Here is a 14188-nt window from a genome sequence, read left to right as displayed (position 1 = left end):
TAAAACACACTGTGGGTCATTAATAATAGAAATAAACCAGGACCTGAAAACTGATGACTCTACATAGTTCTCAGCTATTTGTACTGTAAAAAGGCAATAGATGTCGTGATGTCAGAGAACAAGTAATTTTTGGTGCTAAGTAGTGCCTTTACTATGCAGAGTACTATGCAAACACTAATAATCCCCCTAATAAGTGTGTGTGGAAGGGAGGGGTGTGATAAGGGCCCATAAGGGAAGCAGAGAGGAAGTCCCTAAAGGCAGCGTCAGTGGAAACACTGGGATCCAGTCTCCAGAATTCCTGGTCGCTGACGCAGTGTCCAGACCCCACTGCTCTCCCCAGGACCTGTGGTGCCCTGAGTTTTATTCAACTTTGGAGTTTTAGTCTGTTCTCAGGACTTCAAGTTGAGTATATATGTGCATGCTGTATTTACGTGAAAATGATATTCAGCTTTATGAGAAGCTTTATATGTATATGTATATATATATATGGATCAAAGCAAGCTCATATGAAAAAAAGGAGTATTCAGCCAAAACAAATAGTTTTAGAAATTCACCCTTTTTGAAGAGTGTCACAGGATACATTTTAGTCGGCAAGATGAAGCCGGTCATCTTTAACTAACGTGAGCTGTGTTAACAGATGTTAGTAGAGAAAATTCTCACTTAGTAAAACCACATTTTTCTGGCCTTCAGAGACAGGGCTGACTAGCAGTGAGCCAGAAACTTCTGTGTGGCCTTGGGAAAGTCATTTATGGTCTGATTATGAAAGGTGTTGAAACCCTGTAAATTTAGTTGAGTCACTCTGAGGACATTTTCAGACTGAGGTGGTTTTTATTCAGCTACGTGTTGCACTGCTGTAAATGCTAGAAGTCTATATTGGCCTTGTCTGTTTTATCTTTCTATCATGTGGAGATAATTTTTTCCCCTATTTTGTGGGAGTGAATGTGAGGACTAAATAGTTATTTTTGACTTTGGGCTCTGATTCATCAGAGCTTTTAAGCATATGCTTCAGAACGGTGCTAAATTGTGCAGACATCTCTGGAATAGTTGCAGTAATTAAATGTAAAACATTATGAGCCTGAGCCAGAAACATTAAAGTCAAAAGGCACTTGACATTGACTTTATTCGTATAAGCTCTGATCCTGCTCTCACTTAAGCTTGTCACATGCACATATCTTATTATTTGTAAATCTGCCACTACTAGACTGAATTTCTCCGAGGCTGCCTGGTGATGCGGATAACAATGTTCATCCTTCATAGTACTTCATGCCTTTGGACACTTTTCCTTACCTCTCTTCACTGTTGTGCCTAATACCCAAGTATTTCTTGATCAAATATGCTTCTGTAAATTACAGTACGTGAAATGCATGGACATGTGCATGTTACAGAATTTAAAAGTATAAGTTAATTTCTGAAGAAATTCAGTAGTTACCTGTTTCTCATGAGGTGTGATGTGTATTATACTTAGCCCTTAAAATAAAAAATAATTCTTTTGAACATATATATGTACATATACACATGTACACACACAGTATTTTGAATGTTTTTTGGTCGATTTAGAGATCTCAGTGGCAAAATATTTAACTTGCTTTAACTTGAAGTACAACAAAGAAGGTATTTTGAGGGATCTTTTTCCTGTAGGATAGCTAGCAATCATGCAAAATACTATTTTTTCAGTATTTTGTGCTTCTGATTTCTTTTTGTGCCAGCTGAAATACACATCTACATTCTCTGAGCTTGCCTTCAGGCTCTTTTTAGTACTGTCCCCTTTTCCAGGAGTCAAAAGATCTCCATGTGAATTTCCTTTCATATGATCTATTAGCAATAAGCAATCTTGCACATTTTTTTAATTATTGCTTTGACCACATGTTTTAGCCATGGCAACACATTACAAGTCTAGGGTTTAGCTTGGACACTGAATTTTGCCTGCATTCCTGATTCTGCCAATGTCATTTGACTGATGTTAATGATTCAGTCTTCATCTTCTGATGAAGCATGGTGAAAAGGCGATCCCTGCTTGCTGAAGACCTGACTCACTCAGCCACGGTCATGCAAGAAACCTGCAGAAAGACCGAAACTCAGCCCAGTTGCCGCCATTTTTAATTTAGCAGTGAAGCCATTGTGGTAAATACTTCCTCTGTAAGGAAGTAATCAGTAAAACCAGGTTTGTCTGTTAGAAGCAGACAGGAGATGCTATGAGAAATTTACAAGCAATTTCACATATCTAGAGAAATTTTAACGCAGAGTTTTTAAGTGAAGAAGTTTAAAGCTCTGTGGGATTAAGGCAGGACAGGTTCTGTTTATGCTTTATTAAGTATTTTGTGATGAAAAAAATCTGATAATTTGCTATCAACCGAATATATTTGTTTCTCATAAAGAAAAAGGAACCGTTTTATTCTGCTCGGATTATTCTTGTGGTGGGGCTCCACATTCTCGCAGTGTATGTATAGTACACTGGATATGTGTATCTTTCATTAAAGCTCTTAAGTGAAATTCTTGATACATTTTAACCAGAATTGCTTGATGCAGTAAAAAAAAAAATCCATTGTGTGTGTAACTGACTACTTGCAGTAGTTTATTTAATAATGTGTACTTTATCATTGGTAGAAGTCACATGCTAAATAAATGCTTTTCTCTGCAGAGTGAAAGGTTGCGTGATCTTGATAAATGTTCGCATGATTTTTTTCCCTTCCTACAGCACTCTTAGTCCAGATGTTGATCCAGTACTTGCCTTCCAGCGAGAGGGTTTTGGACGCCAGAGCATGTCAGAAAAGCGTACAAAGCAATTTTCAGATGCCAGTCAGTTGGAGTTTGTTAAAACACGAAAATCCAAAAGCATGGATCTAGGTAGTGAGTGATATTTTTCAATTGTTTTATCTGAACCTGATTTTCATGTTGTAAGTATATAGATTTTGTAATTGAAAACACATTGTTTATGTGCAGTACTACTGCACGTAGTGTCTACTGGTGGGAAGTAAAGTATTCTTAATGTGAGTGGCCAAGTGGCCTGTGTGTTGTTTGTAACCACTTGTAAATGTCCATATATTTAAATACCGTAGCCCTCTGCATATATGGTTATACATAAACATTGAAAGTATTTATTAAAATGGAGGTGAAAAACGCATTTACCATTCCACGTACAATAACCGCGTAAAACTACCACGCCATGTTCTGAGTAAGCAGGATTATTTTCAGTTCATGATTATAATGCAATTACCCTTAAAGATCCTTCATAGTCTCTTGTTTTGTAGATGGATTTTGATTAAGATACTAAAGATGCATGTATTTTTTAAGAGTTCATTCAGAATTAGAAAATGAGGCTAACATGACATCTGTTTGAGACCCAAGCTTTAATATTTATATCAGAAACCCTAAAAAAGTAGCAGCAGCTAAGACAGGAAATTGACTATAATAATTTTAATTGATAAAATGAGAATAAGTAATCACTAACAAGCCCATCTATTTTTCTGCCATTGAATTTAGATTCTGAAGTGCAGACTCTAGTAACCTTAAACAGTGAGTTTTGATTGTTTCAACACACAAAATTCCCTACTCAGAATAATAAAATTAAATACGATTCGCTCCTTTACAATAATTGTGAATATCTTAACTACAATCCCTATTTCACCAACTTCCTCAGGGGACAGTCAGGTTGGTGGTATTGACTTGTCTTGACTAGTTGTGATGTGCTAACGTGTAAATAACATATTGTACCTGCCTGTGATGTGAACATGACTGACATTGCATGAAGGTTACTAGTTTGCTGCCATTTCTACCCAGAATGTTTGCTTACTGTTGCAGTTTATTTGCATGAAGTGTGACATTGCTAAGGTCCCCTAACTTGGGAAAAAAAACCCCAACCAAAATCAAAAACCCACAACAAAAAGCAAACCAGAAGGAATGTTGGATGCATGTGGGGCATGGGCACTAACTGGGCTAACCGATATACATTTACCTTTTAACAGTAGCTGACGAGACTAAGCTCAGTACAATGGATGACCAGAAAACAGGTAAGAATTGACAGTAAGGCTGTTGCTATAGAAACCTTGGTCAAAGCAGCTTACCACAATTACAGAACTGCCAGTCAAATTGCATGAAAACATGAATATTCCAGTACTTGCATGGCTGCTTTCTATTGTTGTGAATAATCAAGTCGTACAGAAAAAGAAAATTCTCTGTAGAGATAAGGATCTAGGGTAGTATATTCAACCAGGTCATGCATGTGACTGTGGGTAGACACCTGTTTCTACACTTTGAACTCATAAATATTCACAGCTGTTTGGATTTTATTTTTTTTTTTGTCCTTTAAAAAAATCTTGGAAAATCTCCTAGGTTCAAACTCTAATGTAGAGACAGATGATGTGGAAGAGTTGAATGTTTGGCTATTACAGTGCCAACACAGTGCTTGGAAATAATTATTTTAATTAGAAAACTGCTACCTTTGCCTTAAGTGGTCATCAGATACATGTTGTGAGTGGAGTTGAAGATTATTAGTGCAAGTTGATTTGCCTTTGGAGCTGAAACCCGAGCGTCATAACAGAACAAAAGAATATGTAAATAGAATCTTTTCCACATACTGTGGATTGTAACGTTTCACACAATGATAATGAGAAATAGCTTTCAAAGCATTTTTTTTATTAGTAATTAAAATAATGCACCAACTGCAATTATGAACCTTTATGATTTATTAATATAAGTTAGCTTTTGACCTTTGGAATGCTATTTTAATTAGACTAGATCCAGAGGACACCATAACATTACTTAGCTCTAATTAGGAACAATTCACCTTTGTAACCCTAAAATATTATTTATTTTAGCATGATTTGGGGAGTAGGGCATTCCATACAGAATTTTAAATTAATAATTCACAACTGCATCTCTGTTTAACCACACTTTACTCCATGAGTAGGAATATTGAAAAGCTGTAAGCAAGCAAGTGATAAAATTATAATTTTTATTTAAACAGTTAAAACTTGTAGCTCTTCAGATGTTGCAGAATATGGCCACAGACTTTGCAGTTTTACAAATAGAAAATGAGAACATAAAATTAAAATGTATGAATGTTTTGAAGGATTTAAGTGATCAGAGTGTGAGTGTATGAATGGTGTTAATGGTTGCAGTAAGAATCAGTGCTTAGGAACTGCCTTCACCCCTGAGCATTATTCACGTAAGGAGATACAGATCAAACTCAAAATTCCTGTAAATTATTTTTCATTTTCTTATTAGTCTGCCTGTTTGAATGGGATGTGATTAGAATGGCATGAAACCTCTGTGTTATAGTAAAACATGATGCTTGGTTTTTAAAAGTGCATAGTGGGTTTGGTGCTATCAATAGAGGGTGGTATCAGTTGAGTGCAGTTTTTCTCTCTGTGTAACACCTGGATTAAATTCCCCAAAAGGGACAAGTCAGACAACGTGGGTGAAAGAGCATGACCATAAACATCTGGACTAAGCAGTTACATATTTTGTACGCAGCAAGCTCAGTGGCTGGAAAAACACCTTTTACTGTACTTTTATTTTATTTATCTTGCATGCTTTTAACCAGTTTTTGTATATAAACACTGGATTTCTCCCATTACTGAAGATGGATTTGGTTGTTAAACAAACCACTTACTGTAGTTTGGCTTAAAAATCATCTGGTTCTAAGAAGAAAAAAAAATGCTTCAAATGTGTGGTGAACTATGTTTTAATGAACTCTAGAAGTCAGAAAAAGTCATCATATATTTACTTTAGAGAAAATAAAAACAAACTCTGTTACAGTCAAAGTTGGACTTAATAGTATTGGCTGAAACGGAGAGTGCAGAACTCACCAGCCCTCGTTACTTTAATAGATTTTTAATTATTTTCCTTTCTATAGTTCACTTGAAGTGCCTAATCCTTGCAGTGTTTACAGTTCATCCTAGAGGTTAGAAGTATATTCAGTAGCAATTGAGCATGGCTCATTTATTGAGTCCCAGGCATGCTCCAGTTCTAGGTGGATATTTTTCCATGTACACAGTGAGAAAATGAAAAAGAAAGAAAAGCAATCAAAGAATATTTAAATTGTTTATTTATCTATTTATTTTTATGCAGTGCTTTTAAAATAAACTTGGTCATTTCTGTTAAGTGGAACAAGAACTAAACTATATTTGATGCAGTTGCTCTATTCCTTCCCTTCTCTCCCCAGCCAAAGCATTACTCTTTTAGCGTATGAATTGATCTAGAAATAGAAGAATTTATCAAATCTAATGGAGCAGATGTTAGTAGACTCAGTGCTTATGTCCTTTATGAAAGCGTTTAGAAAGTAGACTTTGTGCCTTTGCAAAACTGGTTTAATAAAACCAAAGGAAATTTTTGGCATTAGTTGCTGGTAGCCTTCAACCTGAGAGTTAATAAAAGTAACATTTCAGAAAGAAACAAAATCGTAATTTGAAAACATTTAAAAGAAAGTGCTGACAAAATATTTACTTTGTTGCCTTTAATAGACATCAGGGAAGGAACCATCATATATCCTTTGACACTGTGGGTTTTGCCTTTGCAAATCACCCAAGCAGATTTGTGGCACTGTATAAAAACTTAATGTAAGGTGAGAGAAGTGGAAGCACAATGAGTTGTTGAAACAGTGTCAGCACAAGGGAAAAAGAAAGGGCTTGGAGCAGGGAGCAACACATGGGCTACATGTGATCTATGCACATAAAACATCTCACTGCATCTCTTTGCGCTGTGAAGTTACATGGTGAGGTGTGTCAGTGCCATGTGAGAGGAGATGCACAAGTTTGCCACCACAGTCATGAGTGAGTCAAGACTAGTTGCATGGCCGGGAAGGCAAGGCTTGGCGGATGTCCCCAGGGGCTGACCAGCAGGGACTGTAGGGACTGCTGATGCACGGGGGGTGGGCAGTGGGCTGCGCTTGGTGGGTGGTGTGAGCATGTTCCTGGGGAGATGGATGGGGATGGCTGGCATGTAGAGCAGAGCCATGTGGCTGAGCATGTAAGCAGAGCGTGCAGGGAGGCTGCGCACATGGTGGCAGTCACGGTAGGAGGACCGCTGTGGTACAGAGGGATGAATCTACCTCAAAGCATATCTGTTAAGAAAATAGTTGGAAAGAAAAATTTGGATAAACTTCAAATTTTAAAAACGATAAAAGAATCCCTTTCATCCCTCAGTCGTATGAAGATGCTCTAGGTAGATGTGCCTTTTTCTCTACTTTTTTTCTACTTTAAATTCTGGTGTCAAAATAGAAGTAGAACTCATTCTAAGCAGATAACATTTCTGATGATTACCACCAGCACTGTAAATGCTGGGAGAAAATGCTGACATTTTTGTATTTAGAAAACAAGGTTTTGATGTGACTCATAAATTTTAAACAGAATCCATTTTAAAGAAAGTTTGCTGTTTCTCACCAGATTATGGGTAAACAACTCACTTTCTGGCCAGTGAATTCTAGTAATAAATTTTGAACTCAGTTTACAGGGAGGTTTAACTATATATTTTGAAAATAGTAGACTTGCCATGAAGTGGCCATAGAAGATAGCGAAGGTATTAAAATATACATAGGTTTATGAGCACAGTGCTTAAATTGCTTGCAAAAGGACATTTCCCTCTTTCAAATTCAGCAACCTGTCCACACTTGTGTTCATGGCCACCCAAGTTCAATAAATATTCCTATCATTTCTGTAATCTATTATTATTTTTACAGTACTCAAGGAACATTAGGTCATATCCCATCTAGTTTTTCCTTTGGGAAAGCACGACTTACATAAATACAGTTCTCAGAAAGATCTGTATTGGGTGGCAGGAAATGGAGGGTTTTTTAATGTTCTTTATGAACATAAATGGGCACATAAATGCCTTCTTTATAATTACTGTTTACAAAAAAGAGCCACTCGGTAATTAGGAAAAGATATATGAGCATTTAATTTCAAGGTTGCAAAGCAGAATCTGGAATAAGGAAGTTTACAGTAAGTTGCCGTGTAAGAGGATACCCTTTCCTTTTGTATATGGAACCGAATCTGTCAAACAGCTGGTTTATATATGATAGTGCCATTTCCTCTTTTTTTCCTTCAAAACATTTCACTCATTTTTCCTTTCTCATGGACTGTTTTTAACAAAGTAGGATCTCAAAAAGCAAAACCCAAAATCTCAATTCTCGTGACTGCAGGCACCAGTGGAGGAATAGCACATTCAGGCATATGCTAGAAAGGGGACGGTTTTAAAGGACACTGTCTAAATTGGAGTTCCCTTACTTGGTAGAGAGTGTTCTGTAACAATACTTGCCTTAGACTTCAGCCCATGTTCAGAAGGTTGGTGAACCTGGACTGCAGCTTGTTTGCGCAGCTGGGAAGCCGTCCAACCTCCCGTGTCCCTGCTGACTGCGCTTGCTCACCCCCGCAGCTGTGCTGTGCTCCCAACCATCCTCGTGACCCTTGGCCCTCCGACAACTATGGGCTGTGAGGGAGGCTGGCTCCTTCCAGGAGATGTGAGTTCACCAAGATAATATTTCTCATTTGCTGGGGCAGGTTTAATTCAGGCTGAGGATCCAAACAGCAGGGCTCCAAACTGCTGGGGGAAGGAACCACACTGCAGGAGTTGTGTTGAGCTGTGAAAGAAGATTTTGGTTCTGTTTCTATTTACAAGCTCATCGATAGGGCAACTGAAGGGCAATATTTAGAAAGCTCCTGTTTGAATTTATTTGATCGGGGGGATTTAAATTTAATGTAATTGCTCCAACTTTTGATAACCAAGTAGAAATGAAAGTGTTTGTTGCCTTGCCCCATTTCATACCAAGTTAGCAAACAACATGGAGAACATGGCTGTTCTTCATCCCTTCTGTAGAACCAGCAACCCCTTCCTCCCCACCCAGTGCTGAATTGTGAAAAAAGCTGGTTTTAGCAGCATAGTAGCAGTTTTCCTCCATGTAAGATAACTTCACATTCCATTTTTAAAGAACTATGTCTTTACCAAAGCAGGGATCAACTCCAGAGCTTTCTATTACTCTGAAATAAAAAAAGATATTTTTCCTTTATTGCATTATTCACACCAGACCTTATTTACGAAGGTGTTCTCCATTGGTTTGGTATTCCTGAGGACTTGTTCTTGGCTTTGACTCTCGGTGCTGTCTGGCTTAGAAATTTATCTTTCTGTGCCTCTGTCAGATGAGGATATTGATCTCATCAGTGGTGCAACCCACCACCTGGGACTTCTGGGGTGCCACAACACCCTTTTCTGTTCTGCTCCCTTAGGGTAGAGAAAAAATGGGTTTCCATGTTTCCAAGGAGGGTTCTGGTGGTGTAACTTCAGGAAATGTTGGGATGATGATGCTGACAATGTCCTACCTCCTCTTTCTCTACAGCCACAAATCTGGCCAAGACTATACTGCACTTTGAATAAAATAACTTCAACTAAATGCAGTATTCCCTGCCACCCCCCCAAAAAAAAAAAACCCCAAACAATCTCTCTTGGTTTTAACAACAATAATACGAAGTTTAATTGTGCAACTATCAGCTGATTTCTACTGAGCATGTGTATCTAAAAACAAAGGATAGACATTTGGTCCACAAACCTGAGACAGTAGTCCGGGTGGGAAATGCTTTTGCAGAATCCTGTCTGGGGCTTTCTTGGCACACCCCAGGACATGCTGCAGCAATAAGAGGTGCCCTCAGCCCTAGCTGTAGTGCTGCCCACACATCAAACAGGTGAATGCCAGCAATGCGTTCCTTTTCCAGCTGGGTAACTGGTATTGGCTGACTAATTGGGTCCTTTCCAAGGTTTATTTTTAAGCAACTTCACAAAATCCCAGCAAGTCAACTGATACTTGTCAGAAGCATTTCATTATGGAATTGTTAGTAATTTGATGCAAGTCTTTAAAACTTGATTAAAAGCAAGCAGCATGTTCCTTGAAGGCAGAAGTCAGGCTACTTCGCAAGACTGTTACTGTAAACACAATAGGATTCATGCCCATAATCTGCTCTCTGTTCATCACTTGCTAGTACAGATGTAATATTCTGCTCAAAACAAAAATAATGAGTAGTTTTGTTTGATGCCATTAGATATGTATCTCTGCTGCTGCTGCTTCTTTTTTTTTTTTTAATGAGCTGTTTTTAAAGCCCCATGATTACTTTATCATTCAAATTGTTAAAATAATAGTAATGGATGTTGATCTCTCTTCACTGATTTGAAAAGCCAGACATTGCTAACATTGTCGGTTTCGTTGACTATGACTTGACATACTCATTCACTTCTGAGACCAACAAATCTGCAGAGAATTCCCTACAGATTATTGAGAGATGATGTGAATAATGTTAAGTGTGTCCCCACAGACTTTCAGGATGGATATGCATAATCAAGCATGCAGTTCTCAATACTAATTCTAATTACTTTTTTTTTTCTTCCCCTAACTCACTAAGGTTCCCCAACCAGAGATGTGGGGCCTTCATTAGGTCTGAAGAAATCCAGCTCATTAGAAAGCCTGCAGACAGCCGTCGCTGAGGTGACTCTGAACGGTGATATTCCTTTCCACCGCCCGCGCCCGCGAATTATCCGAGGACGAGGTTGCAATGAAAGCTTCAGAGCTGCCATAGACAAATCATATGATAAACCTGTAGCAGATGATGATGATGAAGGCATGGAAACTTGTAAGTAAACTATTGCTTACAACATGGATTAATTCCTTTAGGAAGCCATTGAAAGTAACAGAAGATAATTTTAGAATTTTGAAATAATAGAACTAACTTCTCTTCATGATTTTTTTTCAGCCTTTTTCCCTTCATACGTATTGACAGATTGCAACACTGCAGCTTCCTTCCTTTCTGAAATAAGGAAATAAGATTATTAGGAGTGTGTTTACTTAAATTACTATGAAAATTGTCTGTAAGACAGCTAATTAATTTACTGATGTAAATTGGAAAAAAATATGCAGAAAGACAAAACCCACTGAATTTATGTTGCAAAAATATGTTCATCTAACTTTGAAAGAGTACATTTTAGTGTCTGGGGGGGGAAAAGAAATCACTGTCCTTTAATTAGAGTGAGTAAGGCTGGCAGATCTAATAAAATATAAAGTTAATGATCAGCTATTACCCACCCTAATAGGCATTCATTTACATTTTCAGTTCTTTAACCCGAAGTATGACCCAACATGTGGAGAATGTCATTAACATAAAAGAATCACTTCAAAGCTAACCTTATCATTATTGAACTATGTAAGAATGGGCTGGTAAAATGACAACTTGTATTGAATGAAAATAGTATGAATGGTAAATTACCTCAATCAGGGGTTGTATTAAAATCATTGAATTTTCAACCTTCATGTTGTACTACTTTCAACTTGTCTAACACCAGCAGCTTTTTTTTTTCTATTTAATCAAACTCCAGCTAGGTAGAAGTTATGAATGAAGATGATGGTGGGAAGGTTGAAGCAGTAAAATATTAAGCCTGAATGCTAACAGAAAAATCTTGAAAGGAGATTTTTCACTCTCTGTTTAAAAAAAAAAAATCAGTTTCAGAAAGTCTGTTTCATAAGCGTCATTTCATAATATTCTTTTATAAGCTACTTGTGTAATCACTTTTATCTTTTTTTTTTAAACTCTGCTTTTTTTTTTCTTTTTTTTTTTTTTTAAAGTCTGCCTGTTTCTAAAAGTGTTCTGAGTCTGAAAGGGAGGTCATTTTGCCAGTCACTTTTCTCAAAGGTAGTTACGGATGGAATTAATTCTGCTTTGCTTTTCCAGTACCTAGCAATTTCACGCAGCAGTGAGGGTAAATGCTGGTCTGGTGCTGCTGGCTGTCAATCTATTTCTGGCCAGTAGAAGAATAGGTATGGGAAAACATGTTGTGATCCTGATCATTATCCCAGACTTCATGCCTACAGTCTTTTGGGACATAAGACCATGCTTTTCTAAAAGGGCCTTGCTTGGTGTGAGCCCTACTGATAGTAATATCCTGTTCTGAGGCATCAGATATCCAAGGCTTATCCAGAAGTTACAGCTGCTTTAATTTCATTTGATAAAAAGTATAGCAAAACTGTTGTCATGAAATACTTTCTAGGTGACTATAGGTTTATGAGATTACTGTGACGGCTTTTGAGCTTGTTAATGCAATGCATAGAGAGCAGCAAGTTTTTGATGGCTTTTGTATCCTTTCATGGGAGTAGCAGAAACCAGACAAAGCTTTCTGGCTGAAATTGAAATGCCTGAGAGTGAGTCTTTGTCCTTGTCTCTGCATGGCTGAAGTTGGCTAGCACTGGTGGACCATAGCATCTTGCTTGGGACAGCTGTTCTCAAATCTCACATGGTAAAGAAGGGCTGAGCAAAGTGCAACTAAGATATGTGCATAGAATTACGCATTCTGTTGAATGAAAACGCTACTTGTGTTTTAATAGCTTCCACATATTATAATAAAACATCTAAGAAGTTCTCCAGAAATGTGCTGTGCCAGCTTCATAGAAGCAGATGACTAGCAAAGCAAATACAGAAAGTTGGTTGGACAGAACTGGATCCTCAAGGTCCCTTCTCATGGTGGCCATAGGAGCTTAAGAGCTGGCCCAGCCACACGTTGCTTAAGACCAGCACAAAACAGTAGGTCCTCAGGTCTGTTTTTCTGAGAACATGGGTGTATCTGTGTTAAAGCTGAAAGCAACTGCAGTCTGCTCCACTTTCTGTAAATTATATGTGGCCTCAGGTTCCAGAGAATTTACCAAATGGTGTCTTCAGCTGGACAAAGCCTGGGCACATGCAAATATGTAGAACTTAATTTAGCAATCTGGTCCTAACGTAACTAATGCCTCACTGCTGCCATAACGACATTGCCTAAGTTTTTTTTAATTGTATTTAATTATTCCATAATTGTTTGAAATTAAAATGTGGCTTTCTCTCATTATAAAACCCAGACAAACATGTTGGTGGTCAATTTGCTGATGCCCTTGAGGTTGGATCCATTTGTATTACTTGAATTTCTTCCTTTTTCTCCTCCTAGTGTTTCTATGCTAAAACTGCTTCTTTCTTCCAGACAGTGACCCTCTTTGGAGTAGCAAATACTAGCACTGCAGTAAATTGTGTAGAGGAATTACTAACATGTAATCACCCTGTGTACAAAAGCCATAAAAATACAGGTAGCACATGTGGCAAGGGGGCTGACTCTCTTCTGAATGTCCTTGCTGTCCTTGGAACAATGTGTTATTAAATGACTAAATGTAGGATGAAAATCAGATAGCAGTGACCAGTTCTGGGACAACATTTTAAAAAGTATTTGAGAAGCTCTATGTGAGTTTTAATGTCAGTAAAGAAATAACGTTTGTGGAAAGGTGTGGGTGTTCAGCTGTTACAAACCATTTTTCCTGGGGTTTCTTGGGTTTCTTTTGGGGTTTTTTTTTGGTCTTAATACTTGAAATAGCTGACTGGAGGCAAAATGTTTATCGTTAGTGTCTTGAATGAGAACAAGGCATTTGGACTGGGAGAGATCAACAAAGCTTTCTAATCTTTTGCTGAATCTTAATTGCTAGAATCTAGGGCTGTATTAAATATCACAATGAGAGGCCTAGCAGCTTAGTGGGAAAATAGCTTCACATTAAGTAGCTTTGATTCCTCATGTGCATCTTTTCTTTGCATTTTATGGCCTAATTAGGAGAATGGCTTCATAATACCTGTTTGTGTAGTTATCCTTAGTACAGCGTGGTTCATGGAATGACACTAGTTTTCAGGTTTAATTGATGTTTAAATTATACACCAATTTAATTTTTTGTCTTCAGCATCCTGACTGGGGAGGCAGGAGGTTGCAGGAAAGGAAGGAAATAACAGCACCAAAACAAATACATTTTCCTTTTTGCAGTAACCTAATGTCATTACTGCAACTTAACAAAAATTAGGAGTTTCATTTGTAGACTGGGCTTGAATTTTAAGCGAGCAGCATTTGCATTTGTTCTAAACACTAGTAATTAAGTGTAAGTTAATTGCAGAATGACTGTGCTGCATAAAAGTGAAACAAGCTTCTTCGTGTTGAGTCCTTTTAAGAAAACTGGAAATCTGTTTACTGCAGGAGACACATCAGTGTGAACATCCTAGTTCATAGAGCTCAATCTAAGCTCTGGAGTTAATTGCAAGCAAACTGTGTATGAAACACAAATATTTATTGCAGCACAAGTGTGGAAAGGAGGCAATATTATCTCCCTAGAATTTACAAAACAAATAATAAGAGTAAGCATTGTTATGACAAGTTGTTC

General features: G+C 37.7%; 1 protein-coding gene across 1 annotated transcript in view; it reads left to right on the top strand.

Moving 5' to 3' along the window:
• Nucleotides 1-14188, top strand: part of PARD3 (par-3 family cell polarity regulator) — a gene marked incomplete at its 3' end in the record, with an annotated part of 453440 nt that overhangs the window by 298605 nt on the left and 140647 nt on the right. The window contains exons 17-19 of the mRNA XM_084260488.1: nucleotides 2696-2844; nucleotides 3963-4007; nucleotides 10383-10610. Of these exons, the coding sequence (XP_084116614.1) occupies nucleotides 2696-2844; nucleotides 3963-4007; nucleotides 10383-10610 (422 nt within the window). The remainder of the gene's footprint in view (nucleotides 1-2695; nucleotides 2845-3962; nucleotides 4008-10382; nucleotides 10611-14188) is intronic.

The sequence above is a fragment of the Gallinula chloropus genome (genome assembly GCF_964237585.1).
Source record: "Gallinula chloropus genome assembly, chromosome: 2".
Classification (NCBI taxonomy): Eukaryota; Metazoa; Chordata; class Aves; order Gruiformes; family Rallidae; genus Gallinula; species Gallinula chloropus.
The sequence above is the reverse complement of the archived record's forward strand: the minus strand, read 5'-3'. Positions and strand labels throughout refer to the sequence as shown.